Source organism: Falco naumanni, chromosome 11, assembly GCF_017639655.2.
Source record: "Falco naumanni isolate bFalNau1 chromosome 11, bFalNau1.pat, whole genome shotgun sequence".
Classification (NCBI taxonomy): Eukaryota; Metazoa; Chordata; class Aves; order Falconiformes; family Falconidae; genus Falco; species Falco naumanni.
The window spans coordinates 15018726-15045976 of record NC_054064.1 but is presented as its reverse complement, the minus strand read 5'-3'; the positions used below and the strand labels follow the sequence as shown (position 1 = coordinate 15045976).

Genomic DNA, 27251 nt, shown 5'->3' with positions numbered 1-27251 from the left:
TGAACATGCCTGCTCTTCCTCCCATCAGCTCCCTCCTCTCTCTCCTCTAGGAACATCTTTCTGTACAGCTTTTCATCCTCCCTCTTCCTGTGGTAAAGAACGAATCAAAAGAAGGAAGGCAGTCAAATGCTCCATGCTCCAGAGCCTCTTCCCTTTTACCCACCACAGCAGTTATTGGAAATTCCTGGCCATTCCTGCACTCCACACTAGCTAGGGCCAAGACGTTTAGTTCCTGGGTGAGGTAACCAGCATGAGCACCTTATTCCAACCTGCCCTCCCTCCTCATCTAGGATTTCCTCTGATGTTAAGGGACTAGGCCTACTGCCAGGTTTCTGTAGTGAAAGGGATCTTTTCCATATGGTGAATTTAACAACTGCTGTGGGGGTTTTTTCACCTCCTACCAAGCATCCATGACGGCTGGCTTTGGGAAGTTTAAGCTGCAGCAATAACAACTTCTGGAGTTTTTTAGTGTGAGTTGTGGATCTGAAATTCAAAGAAAGGAACCCAGGTACCTGCTCCGCACTGCTGGGCACGTCCGTGATAGGGAGTGTGTAAGCTTCTAGGCAGCCTGGCTTGTGGGTCCCTCCCCTTGTGCTCTGTCCGTTCCAGTTCCTGTGGACAAGCATCTGGGCTTCCAGCAAGGGTCCTCCGGCGGGCCTGAGAGCACACGCAGCCCCTGCCCCAGGCCCACGCTGCACTGCGTGCTGTGGCTACCAGTGAGGTCCACATGGCCGCAGCCCTGCCTGGATGTTCAGAAATGTTTTATTCCAGGTTTGCAGGTGGTGTGGCTTGCCAAAATGTCTGCGAGGTACCTACCGAGGCATGCATCCACAGGGTATTTGAAGTACAAAGTATCATTTCTTCATGACGGAAAGGCAAAGCTATCTGTACTAGCCCTAAGGAGAGCAGCTGGCTGACAATCTGATCTTCACTTCTGAACATGACTCCTACAAAGACAAAGATGAAGGTTCTACCTCACCTAATTATCTGTATTAAAAATGTTATTCCAAATTCCCAAGTATTTCAAATTTGAAACCCAAATGGTAAAACAAACTATAACTTTTATAACCTGGATCAAGTCAGTCACTGATATCTCAAAATGTAAATACTATGTTCTCCACACAACATCCCACAGATCTCTGAACACTCATCAGAAGTGAAAGCTATAATAACGCCTGCAAAAATACACAAATTATTCCTAATACATCTAGTGAGAAAGCCAACTTTGACCTTCTCCTCACAGCAAAGCTGTGAAGCCTATGATTCCTCTGTATTTTAAAGACTTTTCCACCTAATGTCTCTTAATTTTAAGTCTCATAGGAGTTCCACAGTAATTTTAGATATTCTGGTCACCTTATAACTTCAGGAAATCTTTTTGAACATTGCATTTTCCTGCAGCAAAAGTTACTTACAGGAGCAAGGTACTCCCTTATGCTTCTTCAACTGTATTTTTCTTGCTCTGTAACCCCTCATTTCCTCCTACCCTCACAGTAAACTAAAAACAAATTTGGTTTTGTTGCCTAAATTTATTAAAAAACAAACAAACAAACAAGCCAAAAGAACTCCAAACACCAGAACCAAACTAAAACTCACTGCCTTATTTCATACCTCTATAGCAGCAAAAAATTTGCACAATATAAAAAACTAATTACACCATTTCAGGAGATTTAAAAAAAAAAAAAAAAAAAAAAAAAAAAGCAAACCAAAACCCCCAATGCTACAAAGAAGTTGGTTATCAGCCCAGGATCCAGCGATCTGTTCCCACACGCTCCCTAGCACGGCTACTCCTGACAGGTGTTCCTGGGACATTCTGAACAAAATGTTGAACGAAAATATGTCTTTAACAGTTTCAGCCTTGAAAAGCTGCTCTCTGCTGAGTAACTGTCAGAGAGACTGTCAGCAACATTCTGAAAGCAGCAGAACAAACATTAAGATGACAAAGAGTTTTGATCTTAGTTTTGGGGTCCAAAAGTACTTGATGTTTCTAGTAGAAGAAGTTTCTCAATTAACATGTCACGACACTGATATCTGAATCACACAGTCAGTGTCACAGCTCACAATCTGGCATCCTGTGTATGTTCCTTAGAGCCATGCAGTAGCACAAACTCATTTGTGCTCAGTCAAGAGGCCAAAAAGTTACTTTTAAGACTTCCAGTATAATAATAGAGCAACATTGAAAAAGACTCTATTTGGCATCTTCTTCCAAGACCCCAGCTCTTCCTTGCAGTACAAATTTCTGAGACATTTGCTTGTTTGTGATGGACCTCTGTTAGCCCTGTAGGGAATGACATTTCCTCTGCAATCTATTTTATTTCATTCAATGTCCTTTCAAAGCACTTTATCTGTACTGCTTTGAGCTACTGAACATGCTCAGACCCAAATTAAGTTGCATATTGAGATTTTTCATTAATTTGCTTACTTTTTTATCATCTACAGGGCATCAGTTACAGTTTTGGGAGAGTAGAGAAAGACTACCTGGCAACTGTGTCCATTGCCTTCTTACTGAAACCCCAGCTCACATTTTTCCATAAAGAAGTGTTTTACCCTTTTCAAACCCTGCTCTTCTCATGCTTGTTCTCCCCAGTGCAAATGCTAAAGAGGTCTCAGTGTAGTATGCAACCTTAAAATATTTGCCCAGCTACTAGGTAGTGTAAATATATAGACATGCCTTTGGGACTAGAAGAATAGACATCTGTGTAAGTAGGTGGCTTACCAACTCAAATGAGAAGGCTGAGTTATGGTGAGCAAAAGGTTTTGATGAGGAACGGCAGCAGTTTGTATGCTTTTTCTGATGAAAAAAGTGCTACCACCGATATATCCCACTCCCTCCCAATCACCAAAAATGATTCTCATGATTGCCAGCTTCACTGTGTTACTGGCACACACAGACGTACTGCCACTGCCAGTATTCATGGTTCCCAGCACAAATAATGGCCATATTGTAGCTAATGTCAAGTAGGTGAATATAGAATTTCAGCAGTAAGCTCTCTTCCAAGTTTTATAATTTTCTTTTCAACTTTCTCAGCCACACTTTCTACTGATTCAAGCCTGCAAAGTTTTGCTGAAGTAAAAGTGGTTGTTTGGTATCTTTCCTGCACAGTTGTCATTCCTGATCATATCATTAGGTGAGCTCTTCTTGGCCAAATTAATATTTTTTAAGTAAACTAATTTATTGAATATACCATAAAACACCATTTTTTTTCAGCCATATACTGGCTGGAAAGCACATCAATACACTGTATAATCAAGTACCTCTTTGGCAAATAAAATATGAAAACAGGACATGTTGGGGCATTAGCATTAGTTCTTTTGCCCTGCTACCTAAAACACTTCAAATATTGTGTGTCCAACTTACGGTCTAGTCCTTTTAACACAAACTGACAACTTCATGCATTTCCCACCCATGATGGGTTGTTCCCATTCAGCAGCTAAGCCCCCCCCCCCCAGCCACTTGCTCACCACCTCCAAATCTCCCCTCTGCCATTTCAAACCCATCTGAGCAGGCCTTGGAAAGGGAGACTCTTCCCATTTCTCATTATGCTGTTGAGGTAATATTTGTATTACACAGGAACAGCTTTTAGTTGCCTTCCTTGGCTCAAAATGTCCCTCTATTTTAGGGACTAAAGAGAACAGACTACCGAACTATGATTGCGGTTTCAGCAGTCACTCCCCTCAAACAGCAGTAATTAAATTTAAATCTTAAAATTTTGATTATTGATATTTTTCTTTCACTTTTTCTTGAGTTTTAGATTAATACAACACTTCACAAACAACCTTTTTTTGGGAGAGTGGGCCTGCAAAATTTGCCAATAAGCTGGCAGCTTTATACTAATGAAGAAGGGATATTTGAATATTACATTTAAGAGTATGAAATTAATAACTGTTCGATCTTTTCTCACTGTCAAGTTTTCAGTCTCTACTAATAAAGAACAACACCACCCCATTTTCTCCTGATTAATAATTGCACAGAATGATAAATCCTGTGGCATCAAATGCTATGTGTGGCCAGAAGACAGAAAAACATAAATACTTAACAGAATCTCTTAAAAAAAACCACCTTAGTTAACCATGTAAGGAAGATGTTTGGCTATCACAAAGACAGGCTCCAAAGAAGTAAAACCACAATATCTGGAAAAGTAAAAAGACGACAGCAAATACAAACACACCAATTTTCTTCTCACTTTCACAGCTCTCTGACTGATAGCTTATATATTTTCTTGGTATACAGGGAAGCAGTGGACACAACATTTTTAAAACTGCATCCTTTGAAAAGTTAAGAATGAATGCTGAATAATACCATATATCTTAAATGGTCTCAGCCAAGTTGCTGAAGTAATACTTTACTGAGATGATTGAAGTACCAGAAAGAATACAATCCCATTTGTAATTGCAAATCATTTTAACAGAGAAAAAAAAAAAAAAAGAAAGTAACAAAAAAAAGTAATCTTGGGCCTTTACTATGCATATCACCTGATTTCTTTGTGTGCATGTTTTCTGAAAAAAAACAAAACAAAACAAAACCAACCAACCAGTAAGAGTGATATTAAATTAACTCAATTAAAAAAGATCCCAAATTGAAACAGCAAAACTTTTTGATGATACTCCACAAGCAAACATATAAAATCCAGACACTTTCTCTTTCTGCTTTCTCCTCTGCTTGGACCCTTACAAATATTTAATTCACTACTCGTGGCACTCAAGCAAGTTTCTGCTGGTGGCAGCTTTTGCACTAGTCCACTCGAAGTAGGTTCAGGTTCAAAGGGAGAAGCTAATGGAAGAGAAGACCAGGAAAGACTGCCAGTCAGAGATAACTGCAAGCTATAAGCAAGAATTAGGAGTCAGAACAGTCAAAGAATGAGGCCACCCACTACAGGGGTGATGACAGCACAAGGGAGATGCTAGTTCCTGATCTACAGAGGCAACACGTCACTATTAAGTGACATTATTCACTGAGCTGTGACTGGTCCTTTTTTGCACAACCCCTTGCAAAAATTAGTTTAAATACTAGCCTCTCTTGGGGGAACTTAGCTGCTTTTTGCATGTTATGGTTCATTTCTGGCTAATGGCACCAGACAGGATGCTGTTGTGGAATAACCTTCTAGTAAGGTAGCTGTTTTGCTCATATCCTCATCTGTAAGATAAATCTTACCTTAAATTACTTGTATTACATAGCAAAAGTAACTATGTATAAATTTTGCTTTGTTTTTAATATTTACTGTAGCAAGGTAAGTTTTTTTTACCATGATCACCTGTGTCCTCAACTCTGGCCTTCATTTGAGAAGAAAATGTCATTCTTAGTTTGCTAATTAAGCTCACCCAAACAGTTCTCAGAAATTGATTTTGCTTGTAAGAAAACACATCAAGTTTAAAAACCCTTTCTAGTGGAGTGTACAGGAACTGGGGGTGGGGGGAATATCTGTAAGCTCTAATTATACGGAATTTTTCTAAATAATCACATTTCTACTCAGGGAACAAATACCTGTTTTCAGTTAGCAACAAATTTACCATTATAATTATGACAGTTCCTAGATAAGTTCACGGGCATGTTTTAAAAATCCCCGTAAGCAAAGCCAAGGTCTGCTGCTGGGTGCTGCTTCTCCCATGCCCACACAGGTGTTACGAACCTCAAAGATGCCACAGCAGAAGCCACAGCCAACATGCAGGAGCTGAATTCACATTCTCACAGTAATAACTCACATAGGGAGGGATAATCAGAAGATGCTCACCCCGGGAACTGTGGAAGAGTGGGACTTCTTCATCCCACACAAGAGGCTAGGTCTCAGAAAATTCAAATTATTTGTTTTTTAAATGTTGCTAGTGCTTTTCCTCACAGAAAGAACAGTTTGGCCTGAAGCACAAAGTGATGTAATAGATTTTTGGTGAAGACTGCAATAGGAGACCATTCCCACAGCAGAAGCGGCTGACAGTCTGCCTGCATAAAATACCCAGGACTTTGACAAAAGGACATTAAAACAAAAATCAGAAAATTACAGTATTTTCTTTCAATTCACACATTCAGTATTACGAAGCTCAGTCACAGTAAATAAAGCAACATGAACCTCAGCAGAGAAACACACAGTCCATCCGTTGTGAAGTAGGTTATTAAACACACAGCACTTAACTTTTACTATAAATACAACATGTTTAAACATTTTTATACTTGCTGATGTATACATTTAAACTCCAGGAATAAGAAAAAAAACCAACTGATTGTCTTCATATCTTAATACATTAAGGAACATTCACTTCTTTTGTCCATAGCTGAGCCATGGAGGTAATAACTTCAAGACAGAAGTTATGTAGGTTCTAGGATTTCTAGCTCTACTCATTTGAGATAATGATTGAGGAGAATTTTACTGTCCACCTCATTGTTCTTATTCACAAGAACAGTAGCTGAAAACCATTTACACCAGCTGGCAGTGTCATTGCTCCCAACTTCGATTATTATCTTCTAGATAGACATTTCCCATTGCCAAGAATACTCTTAAAAATCTACCCTTGTAGTGAATTTAACCTTAAGTCAGTATTGGGTTTTTTTCTCCTAAAGCAGCCAATTGCTTATAAAAACATTAGAAGTATCTTTCATATTTGGATTAACAATGAAAAGAACAAAGATCCCTTTTATGATCAAATTCAATTCACAACAACAAAGATTATTATAAGTTACATCTTTAAATATGATCTTAAACACAAAATTATTCACAACAGAACTGAGAAGCATCCACACTGGGATCAAGTCTTTCCCTTGATACTATCTATTTGAATCTAAACATCAGCCTAACTAAAAAATCATGACTGTTCTCTATTTGTGTAACAGTCATTTCACAGAATTTTCTGTCATAAGGATTATTTGAATGGGCTTTTCTGTTTTTTAATAACATACTCTTATGTCAATAAAGCAATTGGCATTCTATTTAATAAATATTAAATAGCTGAGTTTTCACAGATCTGTAAACTGGAGATTCTAAATAAGCATGTTGCATCTTTATGACTGAGCGGTACTTACACGGTTTGGAAAGTCAGCCTTCAGTTCAGCAATACTTTTACACCAATATGCTGCTGTTTTCTCGCTGATCAGTTCAATGTTTAGAAAAGAGCCTTGGCCTGGGCCATACAAAGGACCTGAAGTAATTCCACGTACAATCCTTGGAGAAACGTTGGTCACGATATCCTGCAAAACAGTGAAACATTTCAGATCGATTTTGCAAGGGGAGGCATACATAAGAGATGTCTATGACACAACATAAACTTAAATGTATCAGTTGTTTCAAAAATACACTGTTGTTATGAGTAAAAACTACAATTCTAGGCCAGTTCTCTGAATTAGCAGATTCTCGAATTAGATTCTCTACATCAGAGGAGAAAAATGTTTGCTGTTGTGTGTGAAACGGTATGGTAGCTGTCAAACGCCAGTGTGGGGCACCTATAAACTGCTATACAAAAAATCATTCAAGTAATGCTCTTGTGTTGGATAGAGGGCATACAAGACTGTGTAAAAAACTGCGTTGGCCTGTAACGTAACAGCATACATGGGACCCATCCTCCCCAAAGATGATCAAAGCCCATATCCAGCACTAACGGGTGAAGTGCAAAGAGGTGCTGCCCCATCAGCCTCTCTGCTGAAAAGTCAGGGTCACAGGTCCCGTCACCAGTGGTGTGTCAAGCTTCACAAATGCAATTATATGAATAGAAGCGATCAAAATAAAAAAATAAACCCAAAATTAGTGAAAATTAAGAACAATACTGTAAAGCACGATATTTCTGAAGGTCATCATGAGGTTAGCAAACAATTTTGAAACGTACAGTAAACACACAAAATGTTGACTTGTTTAGTAGTCTTAATTAAGCTGCAATGTCACCGTATCTACATTAACAAAGAACTGTAAATTCTGCAATTATTTAAAACTAAAGAGAAACATAGATGGCAAAATGTTCCTTTTGCCAATTTCCAATTAAAAATAATTTTGAGTAAGGGTCATTTATTTACAAATGTATCAGAACTATTTGTTTAAGTACCCCTCCCACCATCTTGTCATTTTTAGTGAGATAACATGAACCTCCATTAGTATATAGCAATTAAGGTCAATTTACATATTTTAATTAAGAACCATCCCATATAAAACAATTAGGGTAATAGGCATACTAACTGGATTTCATAACATTTGGACGTTTTTCCAACTAGATAGACAGGAAACCTTAATTAGCATTAATTAGCACTGATCTGCATATGTTTGATAAGGCATACCCTTGCCACAAAAGATTATTTATTCCTGAACCTGCCAAATGCTGCAGTTACAAAGGATAAAGGGACTTTTCTTCACATTGTATGTAAATTTGAGGCAATCTTCATTTGCTTATAAAGTTGAATTAATTATTATACAGTAAATATGCACTAATATTTTAAACTGATGGATAATTATATGCCCATTTACATATGTAGAAATCATACAAAGTAATCTCCCCAGTTCATCTATTTTCAGGTCTAATAAGTCTGGAACATGGACATCACAATAATCCCAAATTTTCCTATCATAGTATTTCCCCTTCATCGCAAAAGCTTCAGCTCCCTTTCAACAGTTAAATCGTATTTTCAGAAAAAAAATAATTCACAACATTTTCTGAATTTATGCAAACCAAAACCAAACAGCAAAGTACACTCCCCTCACTCCCAAAACAAATTACAAAAATTGCAGTTTATGCAGAAGAATCATTTACATCAGTTTGCTCTGCATTATCCTCTTGAGCATTTCACTCCTTTTAAAATTGCCTCGGAGGAGCTTGTGCTCTGACTTCATCCCAGAAAGCTATTCGTACCTACAGGCCCCTGCCACCACATCATCCAGCCTGGTACAACGGGCAAAGTCAACGGCGTTAGTGCTGGTGACCTGGCCTTGCCCCTGCAAGCAGAGGGAGCGCACGGCCACCGGCCAGCAGCTAGGAGTTACTCTGACCGTGCTGCAAGCGACCACGAGCTTCCTTTTCCAGTGCTCCACAGCAGCCAGAAGCTATGTAGCTACAGTAGCATGGCACTAAGCCTGCGCTAACAGCCTGCCTCTTGGTGGGAATTATTATTCTTGGGTTCAGTGCAAATGATGGTAGGACGCATGTGGCATGATTCCCATTCTGTGGCTGGCTTGTGTACGTGTGCATGCCAGACAACGCTTGGAGCCACCTATGGTACTGTTTGTCATCTCGCTACGTGCATGTTTTGTTCTTCTTCCAGCCTCTCTCATTTTACTACAGGTAAGAATTCAAAGACTGAGATATTACAGCCTAAATTAATGCCTCTCGTGGGAGACCCACAAAGCCTCAGTCTGCTTCCATGCAAAAGCACTCTGAAGTTTTTCTGTCTGCCGTGGGTCTCTAGGCTATCCCTTCTCTCTTTGAAGAGCAGAGACCCCTGTTCAGGCCCTGTGACTGCTGCCAAATCCCCACAGCCTTGCCTCACTCTTTCCTGGAGCTCAGTCACAGTCAGTATCTGAGTGACAATTTACCTCTCCAGGATCCTGCAAAGCTGAATCAGGTAAACGCACAGACCTTGGAAAAGTCCCCAGAGCAGCCACTTTTCACTTTCATGTCCACAAGAGCTACACAGAGCCACATGAAATGGTAAACAGACGTACATCTCTGCCTAGGTTTCCTCACACATGAGTCTCCCTTGAAGTTCTGCGAGCCCCCTTTGGAGCTCGGGGACCTTGCCCTCCCTGCCCCCCAGCAGACTGCTGCTCCTGCAAATGGCGGCTCCCAGGGCCTCCCTACTGCCTCTGCGCCACAGGGCCCCTCAGCCGTGTCTGTGCATCACTTAGTCTTTCCTGACCATGCTGCTTCTGCTTCCAAAAATCCTTCCTGGCTTTGGAATCCAAACATTACCACCTGGCTGCTTTGTCCTGATGCCCCCTGAGAGGGATACGCTGTTCTTATTTAGGATCCCATTCCTGGTTTGCCTCTCCTAGCTCCGAGTAAGCTCGATGGAGAGAGTCTGTAATGACTGACACGCTGGCACCTCCCTGTCTCTTGTTAGCACATGACAGCCCCAGACACAAGGAGACTCACAGTTCATGGAAACAAAATGGAATTTATAACTTATGTGATGATTCAGGGAATCTGTCTCCGAACACACAGAACAAAATCACACAAGTGACAGAAAAGAAAATTGTCTCTCTGAGATGAGTGTGAAATACCTACACAGAACATGCCTTACTATCACCTTCCTCCTCTGCCTCCCACCGTGGCTGGGAAAGCTGAGCAGAGAGATAGCTGGGCAAAGGACCACTTGGCTGGGCCCTGACAACTTCACGTGCCATGGCCCTTGGAGCACATTTCACATGGGATCACAGGTTCTTTTCACTGAGAGAGGAAATTCTGGTGGCTGGCCAAATGTTATTGCCGTCTCCAAAACAGTGAAGGCCAGAGCAGCTGAAGTAGCCATAGCCCTCCACCCCACGGGGTTTGTCACAGATCATCTTCTGGTGTTTTAATGGAATACTGATTTTTGCTATTTGTAGAAATCTGAAGCCAAATGCTGGCACTGATCACTCCTTATCTCTTCTGAAATCCCAGCTTTTCCTTGTATCCTGGCTATGTGCACAACCCTTTTCTGATTCATAAAGACTGTATGTGCATAAAAAGCCACAATGGAACTGGAGCAAGAAGGAACCACTTCAAAGCTTGAACCTAAAAACCTCCTGGATTCTAAAACAATCTGACTGCTACAGAGAGGTGACCTGACTGATGAGTTAGTCTGGTCCCTGCCTGCAGTTGAAAGCAGAGGTCCACATACAGAGGAACAGGAGAATGTCCCCAAACTCCAAAACAAATCAAGTCTCTTACCTCCACACGCAGTGGAAGCAATAAACAGTCCTTGGGAAAAACTGAACAAAGCTTTCATGTACTCTGAAGACCAAGGATAGAAGACTTTTAATAAAGAGCAACTAGGGGAGAACACCAAAAGACAAAGCCATGGAAAAAAAGGCTAAAAAATTACTGCCAAAGGTAAACAGAATAGTCCACAGGAAATCAATTTGTTTCATGGGGAAATCTTGCAAATGAATGCAGACTTGGGGATTAAGGGATACTGTATTCAGTACTAGATTACAGCAAAACAACCTGGTTTGGGGGAGTTAATGCAAATGAAGAGAAACAGTGACAACAAATGGAATCAAGGGCCAAACATGAATCATGAATATTTCAGTTACTAAATTTCTTCTTTTGCTTCAAAAGCCAATTCTTTTCCCCAAGAGAGCACACCAGAAACAATCATATCAATCCCTCAAAGATACCTAGCTCAGGACATCACCTAAGAAAGTGATGTTACACAGATAAAAGCACCTATATCCTGCTGCTTTTGGATTCCTCTTCTCTGCTTATGAACAATTCTGGTATTCTAGTAACTTGAGACTGAGTTAATTTGCATTACACATATACTTCTGTTCTCGTTGATTAATTAATTAACACTAAAAAAAAAAAGACCCAAGGCATTGATCAGTCCCCATTTGCTCTAATAATCTCTGAACTCTGCAATCAGATCATTGAACTCTAAACTACTTCAGTCTAATGGGCTGGGAGGGTTGAGACATCTTAAAGATAAAGCCCAAACACTCAGCAGTTTTTAGTCAGTTAAATTTAAATAAAGGTGCAAATCAATACATCAGCACATGCCTTACTAGTCACCCAGAACTGTTTTGTTTAACACTGTCCACACTTGCAGTTAATAATTGCTACAGATTTTTGTATTATAAAAACACAACCAGGCTGTTTAAACTGCAAGACTCTTTTAAGTTTGGGCAGCAAGACATTTTGAGTTTTAAGGGATCCAAAGGGGTGTCCAGCAGAGCATTAGATCATATGACAAGTACATTCATTGTGTGTTTCTTCTAAACTAATCAGCAGAGAAATAATTCACATTGTGAATATTAATGTTGTCATCTGTAGGTGTGGAAGTTAATGACCCGTTGAAATGAATCAAGCCATTCACCTCTATCTCAGAGTTATTGTTTTAAGGGAATCAAGAAGACAGCTCTTCATTAACTGAGTTCACTTCTTGTTTCATAATCATGTCTCACTAAAAAAAAATAAGTTTGCAGAAAAACGTGTAAAGAGGTCAGTTGCAGGAATATATAAAAATAGTCCCCCAAGAGCTATACCACAACCTCATGCCTATTCAATTAATGTAGTTACATTAGGCAAATATAATAAGAAGAATCAAAAGGATTAATCTGTATGATTTTTCATATCAAAGCTCTGATGTGTTTCTATTGATTTGCAGAGCCAGAAACATTCTTTTTCTGCTCATTTTTCCCAAAGTACTTCAGCTAACAGAATTTTAATGAACACCTGAAATAATAAGGTTGCTTAAGAGAACACATAGACATTTATATTTTGGATATGGAAAGAGAATTGATTAATTGTACCTGTAATAATACCTTAACCACTTTTACAGGTATTCACTCCCGAACTACAGGTGTTTTCTGTGATGTATCTGCAGCACAATTAAGGTTTTGAGTAAGACTTTTGGATTCTAAAAATACATTTAATCACACTACACCAAGTATTAACATGTGTTTTCTTCACTCAGAGGGTTCTATGAGACACAGAGAACTTGCCTTGCAGCGTTGGCCCCCAAAGTCAATGAAAGTCACTACACACTTCAAATTCAGCTTTTCTCGCCTTTAACTTAGGAAAGCAGATAGGAATTAGTGACCATTGTTGGGTCTTTTTCATTATTAAGAGAAAAAGGTTTAACACAATGAGCAGATTACTACTTCTAACAACGTTAATTTATTTGACCTTTCTTTCTTCTAGGGAGGGATGGCATTATACTTGCCAAGTGGAGTATGCGTCTGTACAATCAGGGGGTTACTACTGACTAAATGTCAGTACGAACACCAAGGCAGTCAAACAGGCCTCATTGTGAAGAATAGTTCTAAATAAATACCTTATTAAGGTAATTTTAGTCAAGTATCTCAAAGCAGCATACACTACGAGTTAGTAGGCAGTAAACTGCAATGTAAAAAAAAGCCCAAATCTAAGTTTCTACTTTATTATATTCGACAGATCATCTTTTTTTACTTGAACAACAAAATACAGTAGCTGAAAAAATGCAGGTTTTCACGCAAATTATTGCTTGTACTAAGTAAATAATGTTGTACTCCTTTTCACCAGATTCTCAAAGATGTATCAAAAAGGCTGTAAAGATTTGAAAACCCAGTATGTGTGAACTGTTTTTACAGCTTATTTTCTAAATGCTTTAATCAACCCCCCAACATCAAGATTCAGTTTTCCCTACAGTTTCCACTAATTGAAGCAGAATGTGACGTACAATTTCACCTGTGTAAAAATGTGGAGGAGAAGACATCGCCCTTTTCTGCCTAATACCGCAGTAGTTAAAGCATTCTGGAAATCTGGCTCACTGCTGTTTGCACACCCTCATAGATACAAATGGCATCACAGACTTATGTCCTCATAATTCCCTGCCAACTCTCACTCAAGGTCTTGTGATGATTTGCCTCTTCTGTGACTCAGCTGTCTAGCCAGACTGTGTCTAGTATCACCCCTTCTGGAGTTTCAACCATCCACAAAAGGCAAGTGAAACCTGAAGCAACAATACCACTTCACACAGCACTGTTCCTATACATCCTTCCCGAGTTGTTCCTCTGTAGAGCTGAGACGTGTGACATCTCCGTAGGGTTCCTTTGCTGAGGCCCAAAGCACTGACTTGCTCTCCTGAATTTCCCCAAGCTCAGAATTTTTTCCAGCTAAGTTTGTCAGGCTCCTTTTAGCAGAAAGCTAAATCCACAGCAAGGAAGGACCCCTACAAACACAAAACCATTCCATCAGGTACCACCATGCAGATTAACAATTAATTTCCGTAAAGACCTTATCTGATAAAGTAGGATTTTTACAACACATAGCAAGACTTAAAGGCTCACGGAGCAAGGCAAGTAAATTTGCTAATGATTTCTGCCCAAGGAGGTTTGATGTAGCTGCTGGCGCCTTCCAGGGCACAAACCACTGCTACGTTGCGCACAATGCTGCCTGTCAGATTTGTAACACTTGTATTTAGCATTTTATTTTAGTGAGGGGATAGGCCAGACTTCATTCTCCCCATACGAGTACAAAACCTCAGCAAAGTGACTTCCTTGCTCTCTCCTTCTCTTTCCCTCAGTGAATTAGGGAGCATTTTTAAAAAGCTGAAACCACCTTGACAGAAAAACTTTATCTCAGAACATCCCACTGTGCAGAAACTGCTCTAATCTCTCCACCACCAGGTATGAGAAATTTAGTACCATAAAGACACCTCCTCTTTTTCATTGTTTTTGGGAACGAAGTCTACATCTAGCCCTCTCTTTCCTCTTCATTGATTTCCTTCTCTTGAAGACAGACAGCATATAATGATAAAATGATGTAAAATAATTATTTTTCAAGTTCTCTCACCAAAATCAGAACAGAATTTAAAAATCTCTTATTTCCTAAGCCTTGCAAGATCGTTCAGATTGGCAGTTTAAAGACTAAGTATTCTGATCTCTCCACGAATACAGAGCAGATCTTGAAAAAGATTCTTGCTGTTACTTATAAATTACACATCTTCAGCTTTTATGTACAAGATCTAGTATGCTATAGAGGGGGAGTGGATACTTTAAAAAAATATCCTTATCTGTCTTTTGATGGCTGTTTGTCCTGTGTTTGGAAAGATGAAAATACCTAAATCTGTACATGTCATGTATCTTGAAAGTCTGGAGTACAAACAGTGCTTGTAAACCTTCCTTAATATTCTCTTATTTCTAAGCTGAATAAGCTGAGTTATGCCAACTATTTTTTAAAAAAAGAAAACCAGACCGTTACCTCATAAATGTTTTTACAACATTAAACTATCCCATTTGTGTTTATTAAACCAATCTAACACTATAGCTCCAGCAAGCAAGCAAGCTAGCTTTCCAAATCAGTAAGCTAGCACGGAAGACTGCAGCCCCATAAGGGAAAAAGCAATGTGTCAGGATTTTGTAGAAAAACTGCTGAAGCACTCATATTGTGTGAAAGACAAATGACAAGTTAAAGGTTTAGTTACCATGTATTTCATGGTAAATATAATCTCATTTAGTGCTTTAAGATTTAGCCATGAGAAACTTCAAAATTTATAGACATCAAACTTAATTTTTACCTAAGCTTTTATCACTGCTGCTTGCTCAGCACACCACCTTTCTTAACTAATGCAGTTTTCAGACAGTAGGCCATCACTACCAGTAATTTATGATTAAGACAGCAAAATCCTAAGCTTTTTAGATAATCTTACTAGATTAGAGTATAAAACAAAAATTGTTTACTCTCTACCTTAGATGAATCTCAGGACAATCCCATCCCCATTGCAAGTCAAGTAAAACTGGTCTGCTGCCCTTGCTTAAAACAACAGCAGTTCCCCAGTCCTTGTTAATTCATACATGACGGTTCGACTAGAAGTCCTAATTTTACAAACTAAAGCTTCCTAAAGTAATAGATCAGAAGACTAAAAAAAGCAATACAAATTCTGAGTAGAAGTACAAAAAACTAGAAGAGTAACTATAATGCTTATGCCAAATGTACGAATACATATATTTTAGTTATGTATTTTACAGAAAATGAACTTTTGATCTTTGTTTACAATTACATTTGCTTGAATAGTTTTGTAAAAAAAAAACAACTTTTCATAATACAAAGCCATAATGCTTTAAAATTAAAACATTTAGTATTTTTTCTTTTTTGACATATTTTCTTGTTTCCTAGGCATTAGAATGTAAAGGCATTTGTAGTGTAATTACAAAAGATCATTTTAAAAATGTATTATGTCCTACAGCACTTTCCCTTGACAAACAATTACTAGATACCACATTCAATAGAATACAAAAAGCAATCTTTATCACAAGGTTAAAATTAGTCTTTGAACAAAAGATGCTTTCAAAGCCAATGCAAATTCTCATCAGCTTTATATCAGTTTCTCTGGGACAGACAGGGAAGCAAGGGATGGACCGAAGAGAAAGGGGAAAAAACAAACCCTGAAGGACATTTCAAAAATTTCTTGCTAATGCTCTCTGTAAGCACACATTTTATTAGTTTTCTGATAAAGGTGTAAGCAGTAGGACATGATTAAATTTCTGCTGTCAAACTGCACTGTGGTCAAAAACTATACCCATCAAAGAAGAGAGAAGCAGACTTACAGTTCTTGACAAAAAGTTGTATCCATACTCAGACATTCACTTTTGCATCTGTTTTTGCAGTGTATATGTTTGTTAGACCTTAGCGTTTTGATATAAGCAAGCTACCTAATTGATGAATAGCTGCTTTATCTGACTGAGAAAAATATTTGGTAATTGTCTCAAAGCATTAATCCATTTTTAGTGAGATGCAACAAGAACTGAAAATCATGTTATAACACCCCAGACTTCTGTAAAAAAGAAATCTGAAGCTGATCAGCAGATTTCTCATGCTTTGGTCGTACCTTTTTGTTGGTTTTTTGTTTTTGTTTGTTTGTGGGTTTTTGGTTGGTGTTTGGGTTTTTTTTGTTTTTTTTTTTTTTTTGGGGGGGGGGGGTTCTTTTAGAAACAAATGTAATATCTCTACTTCAAGAGCAAGTTTTCCCAACATTTGGAAACAGCATACAAGCTGTAGCAGAATAAAAAAAATAAAAGGAAAATACATTCTTCAGCTAACAAAGAAAATTAGAAAAAAGAATGTAGTATGGCAGAAAACACAAAGTAAGAACATCTAGTAGTAAGCTCTCTAGAAATTTTCTATCCACAACTTTTTGAGAAGTGATACAATTTCAAACAAACAAAAAAAAGTAAATCTAATTTTTCCTTAGCACAAGTGTCGGTCTGTCTGAAGGTTTTTAGTTTTCCATTTAATTAAACAACCAGAGCTTTCACAATGTAGCATTTTTTCCTGGACTGTGCTCAGCATATCCAGGGAGACAATCCCATGAAAAACAGTCATTGATGAAGAAGTCAGCAGTGGATGGTCAACCAAGGCATTTTAATTGAAAGACAGAATTCAAAATAATAAAAAAAAAAGTGCCATCTTCAGAGCTTTAAGTAACCTCAGTTCCAGGAATACACCTGAAGCTACTCATTGTACTATATGGACTGTACTGGGATCTACTGAGAAACTAGATCGTTCAGAAATCACTGCTCCAGACTATATGAAGTGAGATGTTTGAGAATATCTACAATGAAACAAAATGCTATATCATAACAGAACAGACAATCTAATGAGGTACTAGGACAGAATGTCTTGCTACTGTGTAAAAACTCAGTTTTACTCTCCTCTGAGTTGTATTTTCACATCAGCAAATCATTATTTGTGTAGCTTGGGTGAAGTACCTGATGAGCTTTATCAAAAAATCTAAACTGTATCTGTAACTCACGTTCTTTAAAATATTAACAAAGCATTTCTGCAAAATAACCCAGAGCAGATGCTCACAAGCGATCAACATGACAAGACTAGATTCTATTACTCCACTGCAGGCAAAACGTTGCAATGCTAATGATTTGAAGGTAACAGAATGGAATACAATAGGTACATGGTTAAATAAAATATCTACGTGGACTGCAGCTTTGATTGGTATCCTAAAGTGAAATTTCTGTGGCATAGCTTCCAAGGATCTGTGTACATTCACAAAGGTGGAAAATTAATGCATAATGATTAAAATATACTAGTCCAATTTATAATGCTTACCCTTGAGAGTCCAGTGGATTTAGATCATAACAACTCCGACTGCCTTAAGAGATTAATTCTTTTACAGACATCTAAAAATATTAGTCCTTTTGCAGCTGTCAGGGAATATCATAATCAAATCAGTGATCAAAACTTGTTGTGAAATGTGTTTAACTGACCAAATAAATGAGCAGCAATTCTTAAGGCTTCATTCCAGACAATTACTACTGAATGCTCCCATGAAACAGGAAGGAAAAAGCAGTTTAAGAAGTATGAGTCTAGGAAAACCAGGCAAAACCAACATAGGTAAGACCCATTTTATTTTTTTTTTTTTTAAAAAAAAGGTAAGACTCAGGAAAGAGAAGGAAGAATTACATGACACATTTGCAGCTGCAAGTTTGGGTGAGTCACTAAAGGAGTTACACTTACAAGAAGATTACAAATGGATTCTCTTGTACTTTAAGAGGAGGCCTGATTAACACGTTTTTTCAAACATCACTGTTAGAGACAATACAATCTTTTTTTCTCTAATACTGTTTTCTAATTGCTAAACAAAATACTGCAAGAAGGCAGTAGGGCAACATCAATAGTGGCAGGTTCCTAAAGGGATGAACTAAAAGCCAAGACACATAATGCCCCAGAATGAGCACCACTAGATAAAAGCTGGGAGAGAATTGCAGGTAGTCTCATAATTCTAACAAAATCTCTGACAGAAAAAGCAAACAATGAGAAAATGGGTTCTTTAAAGCCCACAACATCTAAGATTTTGCACTCAATGTATAGACAAAGAAATAAACCAAAACCTAACACAGGAATTCTAATGTCTGCTAATTAAGCATGTAACTTCACACTTGAAAAAAGCAAGGAGGTAACTATTTATTTAAAAGACAATACTACATGGATTAGCAAACCTCCTGTCAACAGCTCCGGACACCTGTACAAAGCTCCCTTATTGCCTAATTAAATATTAACATGTCCTGATAGAATCTGTTGTATAATTTTAATTACTGTTTTCTCATAGGGAAGCCATATAATCAATGTATTTCTAGCTGTTCCTAGAGGCTGTTTTGTAAAACTCCATTAGTAAACTGTGAACCATCACTAAAATATTTTCCTCCAGACTGCTGTAAGTAAATCAAGACTATTATATTCTCCTAGGAGAATGGAAGAATAGATGCTTCCCTTTAAGAGAAGAAAATAATGCTTTCTTCAACGATCAAGAAGAAAAATCTTTTAACTACAATCCTATTTAAAGAGCTGTTAAAATTCTTGCACAAAGAATCAACATCGGGGAGTTGCAGATCACTAAAGTTGTATTTAAATTTATGTATAATCCAAAATATTTTTATTGCTGGATTAAGTAATTAGGAGAATTACATTACTCCCTTGAAGCATGTATTTAAATTTTCTGCTGGGGATGAATTGCAAATACTGAGGTATGTCTTGTACCTACCTGCAGCATTTTCTTTCTCCATTAGGATTAAGAATGCTTAAATACTATAAGCATTGATTAGCATTTGTGTATAGGGGTGAGAAAATCAAGGAAATTATACCAATTGTATTTGGGAAGGTATTTAAACAGCTAATACTATAATTTTCAAAGTATCAGTTCTCCAGGTGGCACTAGACAATTTCAAAGTCAGATAAAGTGGTACAGGGAAGGTGGAAGGATTTCAGTATCTAAGGGAACATTTTGCTTTTCATTCCAATGATAATTTATCCATAACACTTCTACTTGATTAACCTGAGCTCTTAAACGTTAACTTTGTTTTGAACACACTCCTTTTATCTTTTCCTATGCAAAAATCCTATTGCATGAGCAAGGATCGCAAGGCTGAGCCTCACGCCACTCTCAAAGACTGATTGTACATAGACCTGAATAACATAATTGTGGGGAAAAACAAACGATGAAAATATCAGCCTCTATGAACTTTTAACTCAGCACTTTAATGTCTTGTAAGAGATTCAAATCAATTTTAATTCAACACTAAATTTTAGACAGGATCTTTAAAATGGATTTTGATTTTTGCTAGAGGTCTCGCCTGCTTTAAAATCCATTATATCAAACTAGTATTTTCCTCTTTATATTGGCTACCAGAACGGGGGGACACACAAGAGCATGACGTAAAAACTCTTATTTTCATAGACATTTTAAAAATCTGCCCAGTGGGAGATCAAACACGGATTTCATAAAGCAAAATAAAGCAAAGTCCATCAAAATATTCTTGTAGGAACTGAAAGTAGCCATGATACATGGAAATTACTAGCAAGATGATTCTCCTGTTTACCAGCAAGATAAAAATTACTCTGAGCTGGCCATGTTCTTTCTCATTAAATGTGTAACGTGTCCCAAAGCCCAGCACTCTTTGGGGTCATTGCTCACCTCTGTCAGTTAAGTAAATATGCTCATCAGAGGATGTGGCAGGCACACATGGGTAGGGTAGGCATGAAGTCCGTTCCTTTTGGAATCTATAGGAAGGTGGTTGTTAGAGACTACAGTTGAGTTCGGGTTTCATTTGGGAAATGTGTGGCAAATGTTCCCACTACTACTGCCACAGGGGCGTAAGAAAGTATATGACTGCTGTGGCTAGATCTCTGGCACTATTAATGGCAGAGCCAGCTGAGACGTGCTACAAAAGACTTGTGCATGCTCAAAACTGGAATCCTAATAATAAATCTGTCCTCAGCTTGAGAGGGCAGCCTGACCTGCAGGCTTTCTGTTTATTTCAATAGAATATTGATTTAAAACTGAGGCAAGGATTCAAAAGCCTTCTGATGTTAAACTTAAAAAGTCACGCACAAAATTGCATAAGGAGAAACAGGGACTTTTCCAAATGAGAAATCCTTGATTGGGGATAATTATGTTACTGATAAACAGGACATAGGCAATGCCTTCCTATCCTTTTTCCTACCACAGAACCGAGGTGTTTAAAGCACAGCTCACTGCAAAACCTCACTGAGGAGTAGGATATACCTGCTACTGACACGTGTCAGATCACACGAGCAGTCTCACTCCAAGAGCAAAGCAGCCAGGTTTGCAGCAGGCCCAAGGAGAGCTCCACAGCGTGCACATCCAGCATTCGCCCTACAGCCGTAAATTATCGATATTCTCTTCTCAGCCCAAAGTTGCATCCTCAGGTATGGAGACTAATCTATACGGCATAGTCAATGCTCACTTATCTTAATGTGCAAAACAAGGAAGCGTATAGGCAGTTATGGATTGCATGTTACTACTTTTGGAGGCAGTAGTAGGAATCTGGGTTTTTACACCTCTGCTTATCTTAGACAACCTTCCCCCAGTTAACATTGGTTTGTGCAGGCAGGATAGAGCAGGGCAGGCTTCTTTCCTGCACATCTAGGGAAAGCAAAGATAAGACTATTTTGTGCACACAGTGATACAGAAGAAACTTCGATCCTCATGGTATTTAAACAGTATTTTGTAAGCTACAATGCAAAACATTGATGTGCAGCATCCCGAGAATATCTACTAACTTTTTGACAAATTCTTAAACTACAATCACAGAAACTAGAGGTATTGTAGGAGGGAAACCAATCGGGCATTATATAAACTCTTTATGCCACACATCTCTTCACGACTTCTCTTCATATATTTGAATTTTATATAAACATACATGCACTATATATGCATATTTGCAAAATAAGTTGCATAATTTTGAATTTGCATAATTCATACTTCAGTGAAACATTCTTTTATTTTGGTACTCTTTAACCCACAGCCTCCTTAAGAGAAAAAACCTGTCTGTTTTAAATCTAGATCATGCCATTATTCTATGATACTTACTGTCGTCAGTGATAATAACACTTCTTAACTGGGCCCATTCCTGCAATCAATTTCATTTTCACAGTTCCCATGAACTCCAGCAGGCATTCCAATACGGCTGCATTACCAGATCGGAGCCTCATTACAGTAATACCTTTTTTACTTTTATTTTTAGAAGGCTGCTGAAAATGGCTAACTTTCTACACATTCTACATGTACAACCATCAACAATCCAGCCCTTTAGGAAAGTATTCATATATAAACATGAGTACTGCTTGTACTGCGGTTCTTTGAAAGTGTCTTCTCTCTCACTGCAGCCATGCTGTTCTGTAGTAATATAACACAATTTATTTGTGAAAATACATGCATCTACTTTCTATTTATACATTGGATTCTATACCATGAACTCACCTAATTTTAATTACGCATCATTACCTAGTGATACAGATAAGAGAGCTCTCTCCATCTAAATTGTGAATACTAGCATCTCAGAAGATTTCTCCTTTTTTAAGTGAAGATAAGTTACCGCATTAAAAATAAATGAGTTATTTTTGTCAGTTGATTGGACACTGAGTACACATAATAAATCACTAAGAGCATTGTATGCTAGTCTACGTGCTAACCTTGAGCCGTAGTTTATCTATTGCCTGCAATTCAGAAGACAATAAGATATTTTACCCAATCAGCTGATCAGCTGAAGGAACTCAAAAGACTGAAATGGCTTTGAAATACACACGCTTTTAGATATCAAATTACCTCTGGAACCTTCTACCCAGAAGTAACTCGAACAAAACCCATTTGAAATACAGCTTCAATATTCAAAAAAATCAATAATTTAAACCACAGGTTGAACATTTTTACTGCTTCCACTGCAGACTGTCATTTTTTGAAATGAAAATGCTAATGGCACCAAAGGGGAAAGCTCCAGCCAAAAGAGATACATGTGTGCAGGCATGGATTGGTTCAAACTGCTGGTTTGCTTTCCCTCCCCCAGTTACGTTTACATAAGATCTCTTAAAATAAACAACTATCATTTTCATCACGTTGAAAAAAATGTTTTTCTTTGTTGCACTTAATGTTTCTGTCCATGAGAGCTTAGCTGTATCAAGACACTTCACTGTAAACATGCGTGCTGAATGCAAATACCACATCCTCAATTATGCTATTAAGCCACATTATTTTGAAGCAGGCACTAATGTCGTGCTTTTGAATACCAGCTAGCACACTGGGAACTCTTGTTTTATAGACAGAAAAGCAGGAATATAGGTGATGTTGTGTTCCAACATCTATATCAGAAATGGGAAGCAGTCCAGCGCACCCTGCAAAAAAACAAACGAGTACAGGTGGTCCACTGCTTGTGATAAAAGCTCATTTAAGAGCAGAAATGGCTGGCTGACAAAAGACTTCTTAAAGGATAAGGAAAACACATAAGGAAGAGACATGGTGGGAATGTGAACTCTTGAATGTAATTGAAGCAAGCTGCACATGGAGGATGTCTGACACAGAAGCAAATCTCTCCTCTGCATGAATTTGACTGTCAGACAGATTCTTAGCAGAGCTTGAAATCTGTCAGTCTCTTTCTGTGGAAACTTATCTTTCAGTAACTTAAACCTCATTAAATCCTTGCACTTTCTGGCACTAATTTTTTATATCTTGTTAAAGGAGGAATGAAAGAAAGAAACAAAAACCCCAAAAGCAATGAAATACGCAGCACAAGACAGAGCTTATGTATCTACAGGTATGCAACTCGCAACACACATGAAGAACAATTTTTATTACAGTAGCAAAGCATCAATTTTAGTAGTGAATATAGGGGCATAAGAAAGAAGTTGTAAGGTTGATGGTCTTTGGTTTATAATTTTAATACTTCACTCTCAAATACATTCTCACTCTCTCTTTCATATACATTTAGAATCTTCTCCAACAACAGTGTTAGAATGGAAAACATAAATGACATTATGAGAGTAAAGTTGCTTAAGAAAAGTATGTATTTGGATACATACAGTTTTACTGTAAAGTGAAGACTAAGTTTGCATTTCCAGGTTAAACTTTCTGTTTCTAGAAAAAAAAACCACAAATCCAAACCCATAAAACCTCTTACGAATTTTCTGGCTGATAGATTTGTTCAATTTCAACCCAAGATAAATGCAGATTTTTAGCCTGGAATAAGAAATGAGAAAAGTATAACCATTAAAAAAAAAGCAATACTAGAAAATGCATACTCCAAAAATTCGGACATGGACTCCAATATTTTGCTCTCCCTAAAGGCACAAAACTGTTCTGGATATCAAACAAGGAAGTCCATAAATGTAAGTGGAGAAATTCACCTGAGTTTAAATATACCTAGAATATAGGAAAATAAGATTTTGTTTATTTATGTGTTTGAGATCTGCATTACCTTCATGTGAAGCCACCTATTCCAGGTACTCCTGGCAGTCTTTAAAACAGACCTCCTACACGATAGCAGCAATCAACTGACCTTCCGAGAACACTGCTGTTGGCAGCAACATAAACAGAATAATAAAAAAACCAGCAGCAACTAGAAACCCAATATTCACATTTTCCTCAATTCTTGCAAAGTTAAGGAGGAAAAACAAACTCTTCAAGTTTGTGCTGGAGTTAAGAGACTCAGGCTGTTACAGATCACCCCCGGGCAAGAGCTCCAAGCACACGCAACAGCAGCATTCAGATGACTGCCAGCATCTCCTTCCCCCCATCCCAGTGTACCCAAACCAGCTGGTACCGTCTGGACGCATTGTTAGTTCCCCAATGAGGCACTTTGCAGCATTCAAGCCATGAAGTTTGTCACTGCTGACAATATTCGGATAGATTTAAGACCCAGTCCCATATAGCGCGCACTGGCAGTAGGTTAATCTTGAAATACAAAGCATGGATACTCTTAGCAAGGCCTGTGTTCAGAAAATACAAGGGGTGTAGGCTTCTGGCTCTTATCTGCTGTTGCAGCTACAGCCTGCAATGGAACTACATCCCTCAGCCGGAAGGACTGATAATTTTCTTGCTGTAGCCTCTGGATGTTTCCTCTAATGATCCCAGCATTACTCCTATCTTGTCTGGATTGACTTTTGCTCAGCATGCTCTCAACCATGCCCCAGTCTCCCACAAACACTGAATAATGCAATCAACTGCTCAAGCTAAATCAGCCGAGAGTTATAAAGCTGAGTTTCGACATATTGAAAACACTTCAATCAATGTCACTTTACTAAACCTTCTCTATGGCTTGATATACACATTAAATAAAAGGGTGGCAAACAGGAACCCTCCTGAACTGCACAGGGAGAGAACCATTGCAGGCAATAAACCTGCACATAACACCAACAACGCACCGACAACAGGCTCCTCTGGCTCCATTGTTTAAGCATGAGGTTTGAAAACTGACAGCGAAGATGCTTTGGGAAAGCGCATTATGGACAAGTTAGGAAATGTTTCCATTTTTGATCTATTCCACAATAAAGCAAAGACATAAGATACGGCTACAACTGCATTTGAAAAAAAATAATACATTTTAAGAAAATGTAATTTCTCAAAGAACTCTGTAATTGATGCTGTTTAACAGCAGCTTTATTGCCACACAATTTTTTGTTATTACAGATTTTGATGTTGCAATATGGCTTTAGATACATACATTTACTACACCATATGAATTGCCAGAAACATCCTTTTCTATATTTATGTGATTTATTAAATCATAAATCATAATAGCATGTGCCAGAAATTCCTTTTGAAAGACGTAATAAGGTAACAATTATCCTCTGAACTCCTTTCTCTGTCTTCAGAGAATAAAATGCATTAAAAACATACCCATTTGCTGCCCCATGACAGAAAATGAAAGCAAGTGTAATGGCTGCACCGTATGTTTTCGGTTCCTGCAGTTGGCTGGTGAAGTGAGCTTTGTTCCTGACTCTGCTGTCAGAGACAAAAAGAATAGTTTCTCCAATACTTTTAAGGAATAATCCTTAAACAACAGTATGGAAAAATTAATTGAAGAGGTTTGATTTTGCATATGTGCACATAAATGTGGAAAAACATACATGTAAATATCAAGTGTAAATGTAAAATATATTTCACTTGAAAGAAAATCAGGTATGTAGGGCCTCCCTGTATGGTTTTGACTTGAATCAATGAATTATACCTTTTTCATTTTATGCAACAATTCACAGAATTGGATGGAGGGGAATCGTAGCATTTTATTTTGTGTAAATATACGCAGAGGAGCAACATTACAAGTATTGCTATAATCCCCTCAGAGAAGGTTTAAGGCCTTGTAGATCAGCCTGTTAGTGTTTGGAGTCCCGTGTCTGATGACTGGCACAGTGAGAATGCTCCTAGTGTACCATGATTTTGCTCAATTATTTTTGATGGAAAAATCATAAACAAAAATTCACAGCATAGAGGGTGCTACATAAAGGCATTATTAACTGTGCAGGTGCAGGAAGGTAGAAGCAGCAAATCACAAGATAAAAATGGTTTCATTAATTAAAAGAAAGTATAATTCTACTCTCTCAAGTTTTGAGGTTTTTTTAAAAAATGCTTCTATGGAAGAAAAGACACATTTGTGATTTAAATAAAAAAGGAAAAAAATAAAATAAAATCAACAGTTTCAGCAACAATCCAGATCTGGAATTCCCTCCATTTTCTTTTTTGTTCCAGGAGGACACCGTGCCTGAACCACATACTGCAAATGCGAAAAGGAAGATGGGGAGCTCTGAAACAGTATGTAATTTCCAAGAGTGAAAGTGGATTTTAAGCTTTACTTTGTTCAAGTGACATCAAAACATTCTTAACAAATAAATACATATACAAATGCTTTCTTCAGTATAGTACATGATATACCATAGAGCTATTTGTTTCTTAGATTTTGCTGACACATAGCTCAAAATTAAACCTTGGCATCATGTGAAGACCCAATCCTGTATCGTGCTATGCTGATTCTGTGGGAAGCTTACATTTGCAATTAACTTTAAGAAAATGCACATACTGTGATGTTTTAGTGAATTACAAATTTAAATCACAGCAAACTGATGCTTTGCTGAACTGGTGTCTGGACTCCCGTACTGTACAGGTTCTCACTGTTTAATACTCCCAACACTTCTCATCAGCTTTGGGTCAGAATCTGGAATCCAGATACTTCCGTTAATCATATTATAGTTATGCATTGTGCATACACATTTAATTCAGAGCATCATTATGCCCTGTTCATACCCTGTCACATCTAGGGATGGACACAATGCCTAATGAGGATTCAGAATACCATGTATGATGGTTCTGATGGCTGGCAAGCATCCTTATTAACAACTATACTTTTTCAGCGTCAACACACAGACAGACTATCCTGAGAAACAGTATCATTTCGTGACTCCACTAAACAGATCACAAAACAGTAATTAATGCCGTGGTCAAATTGCAGTTTGGTGAAGTTCTTTACAACAGAATTTTGATACCCTGTGTTTATCTAAAGTCCAAATTCTGCCTAAAATATGAGAAGAGCTCATGTCACTGCTTTTCTAATATTACATGCGTAAACCTTGTTTTATTTACAGCTTCCAGTAGCTTTCAGCTGCCACGTAACTGGAGAAGGCTAACAAACCCCTCAGTGTTCACATGACAACCTTTGTGCAAACGCATCCTTATTCTGTCATCTACTGGCGGCGTGTTTCCCAGTCATGTTCTCTGCCAGTCCTTACCAGTTTGCCAATTACACAAGCTGCTTCCCAGACATCAGACAAAAATTCCACAAGACTGCTGTGCGAGCGTACCCTAATTAACCATC

At 38.1% G+C, this 27251-nt stretch overlaps 1 protein-coding gene across 1 annotated transcript in view; it reads right to left on the bottom strand.

Moving 5' to 3' along the window:
- The window catches only part of DPYD (dihydropyrimidine dehydrogenase), a 367931-nt gene that overhangs the window by 140375 nt on the left and 200305 nt on the right, over window positions 1-27251 (bottom strand). The window contains exon 14 of the mRNA XM_040610420.1: window positions 7007-7171. Within this exon, the coding sequence (XP_040466354.1) occupies window positions 7007-7171 (165 nt within the window). The remainder of the gene's footprint in view (window positions 1-7006; window positions 7172-27251) is intronic.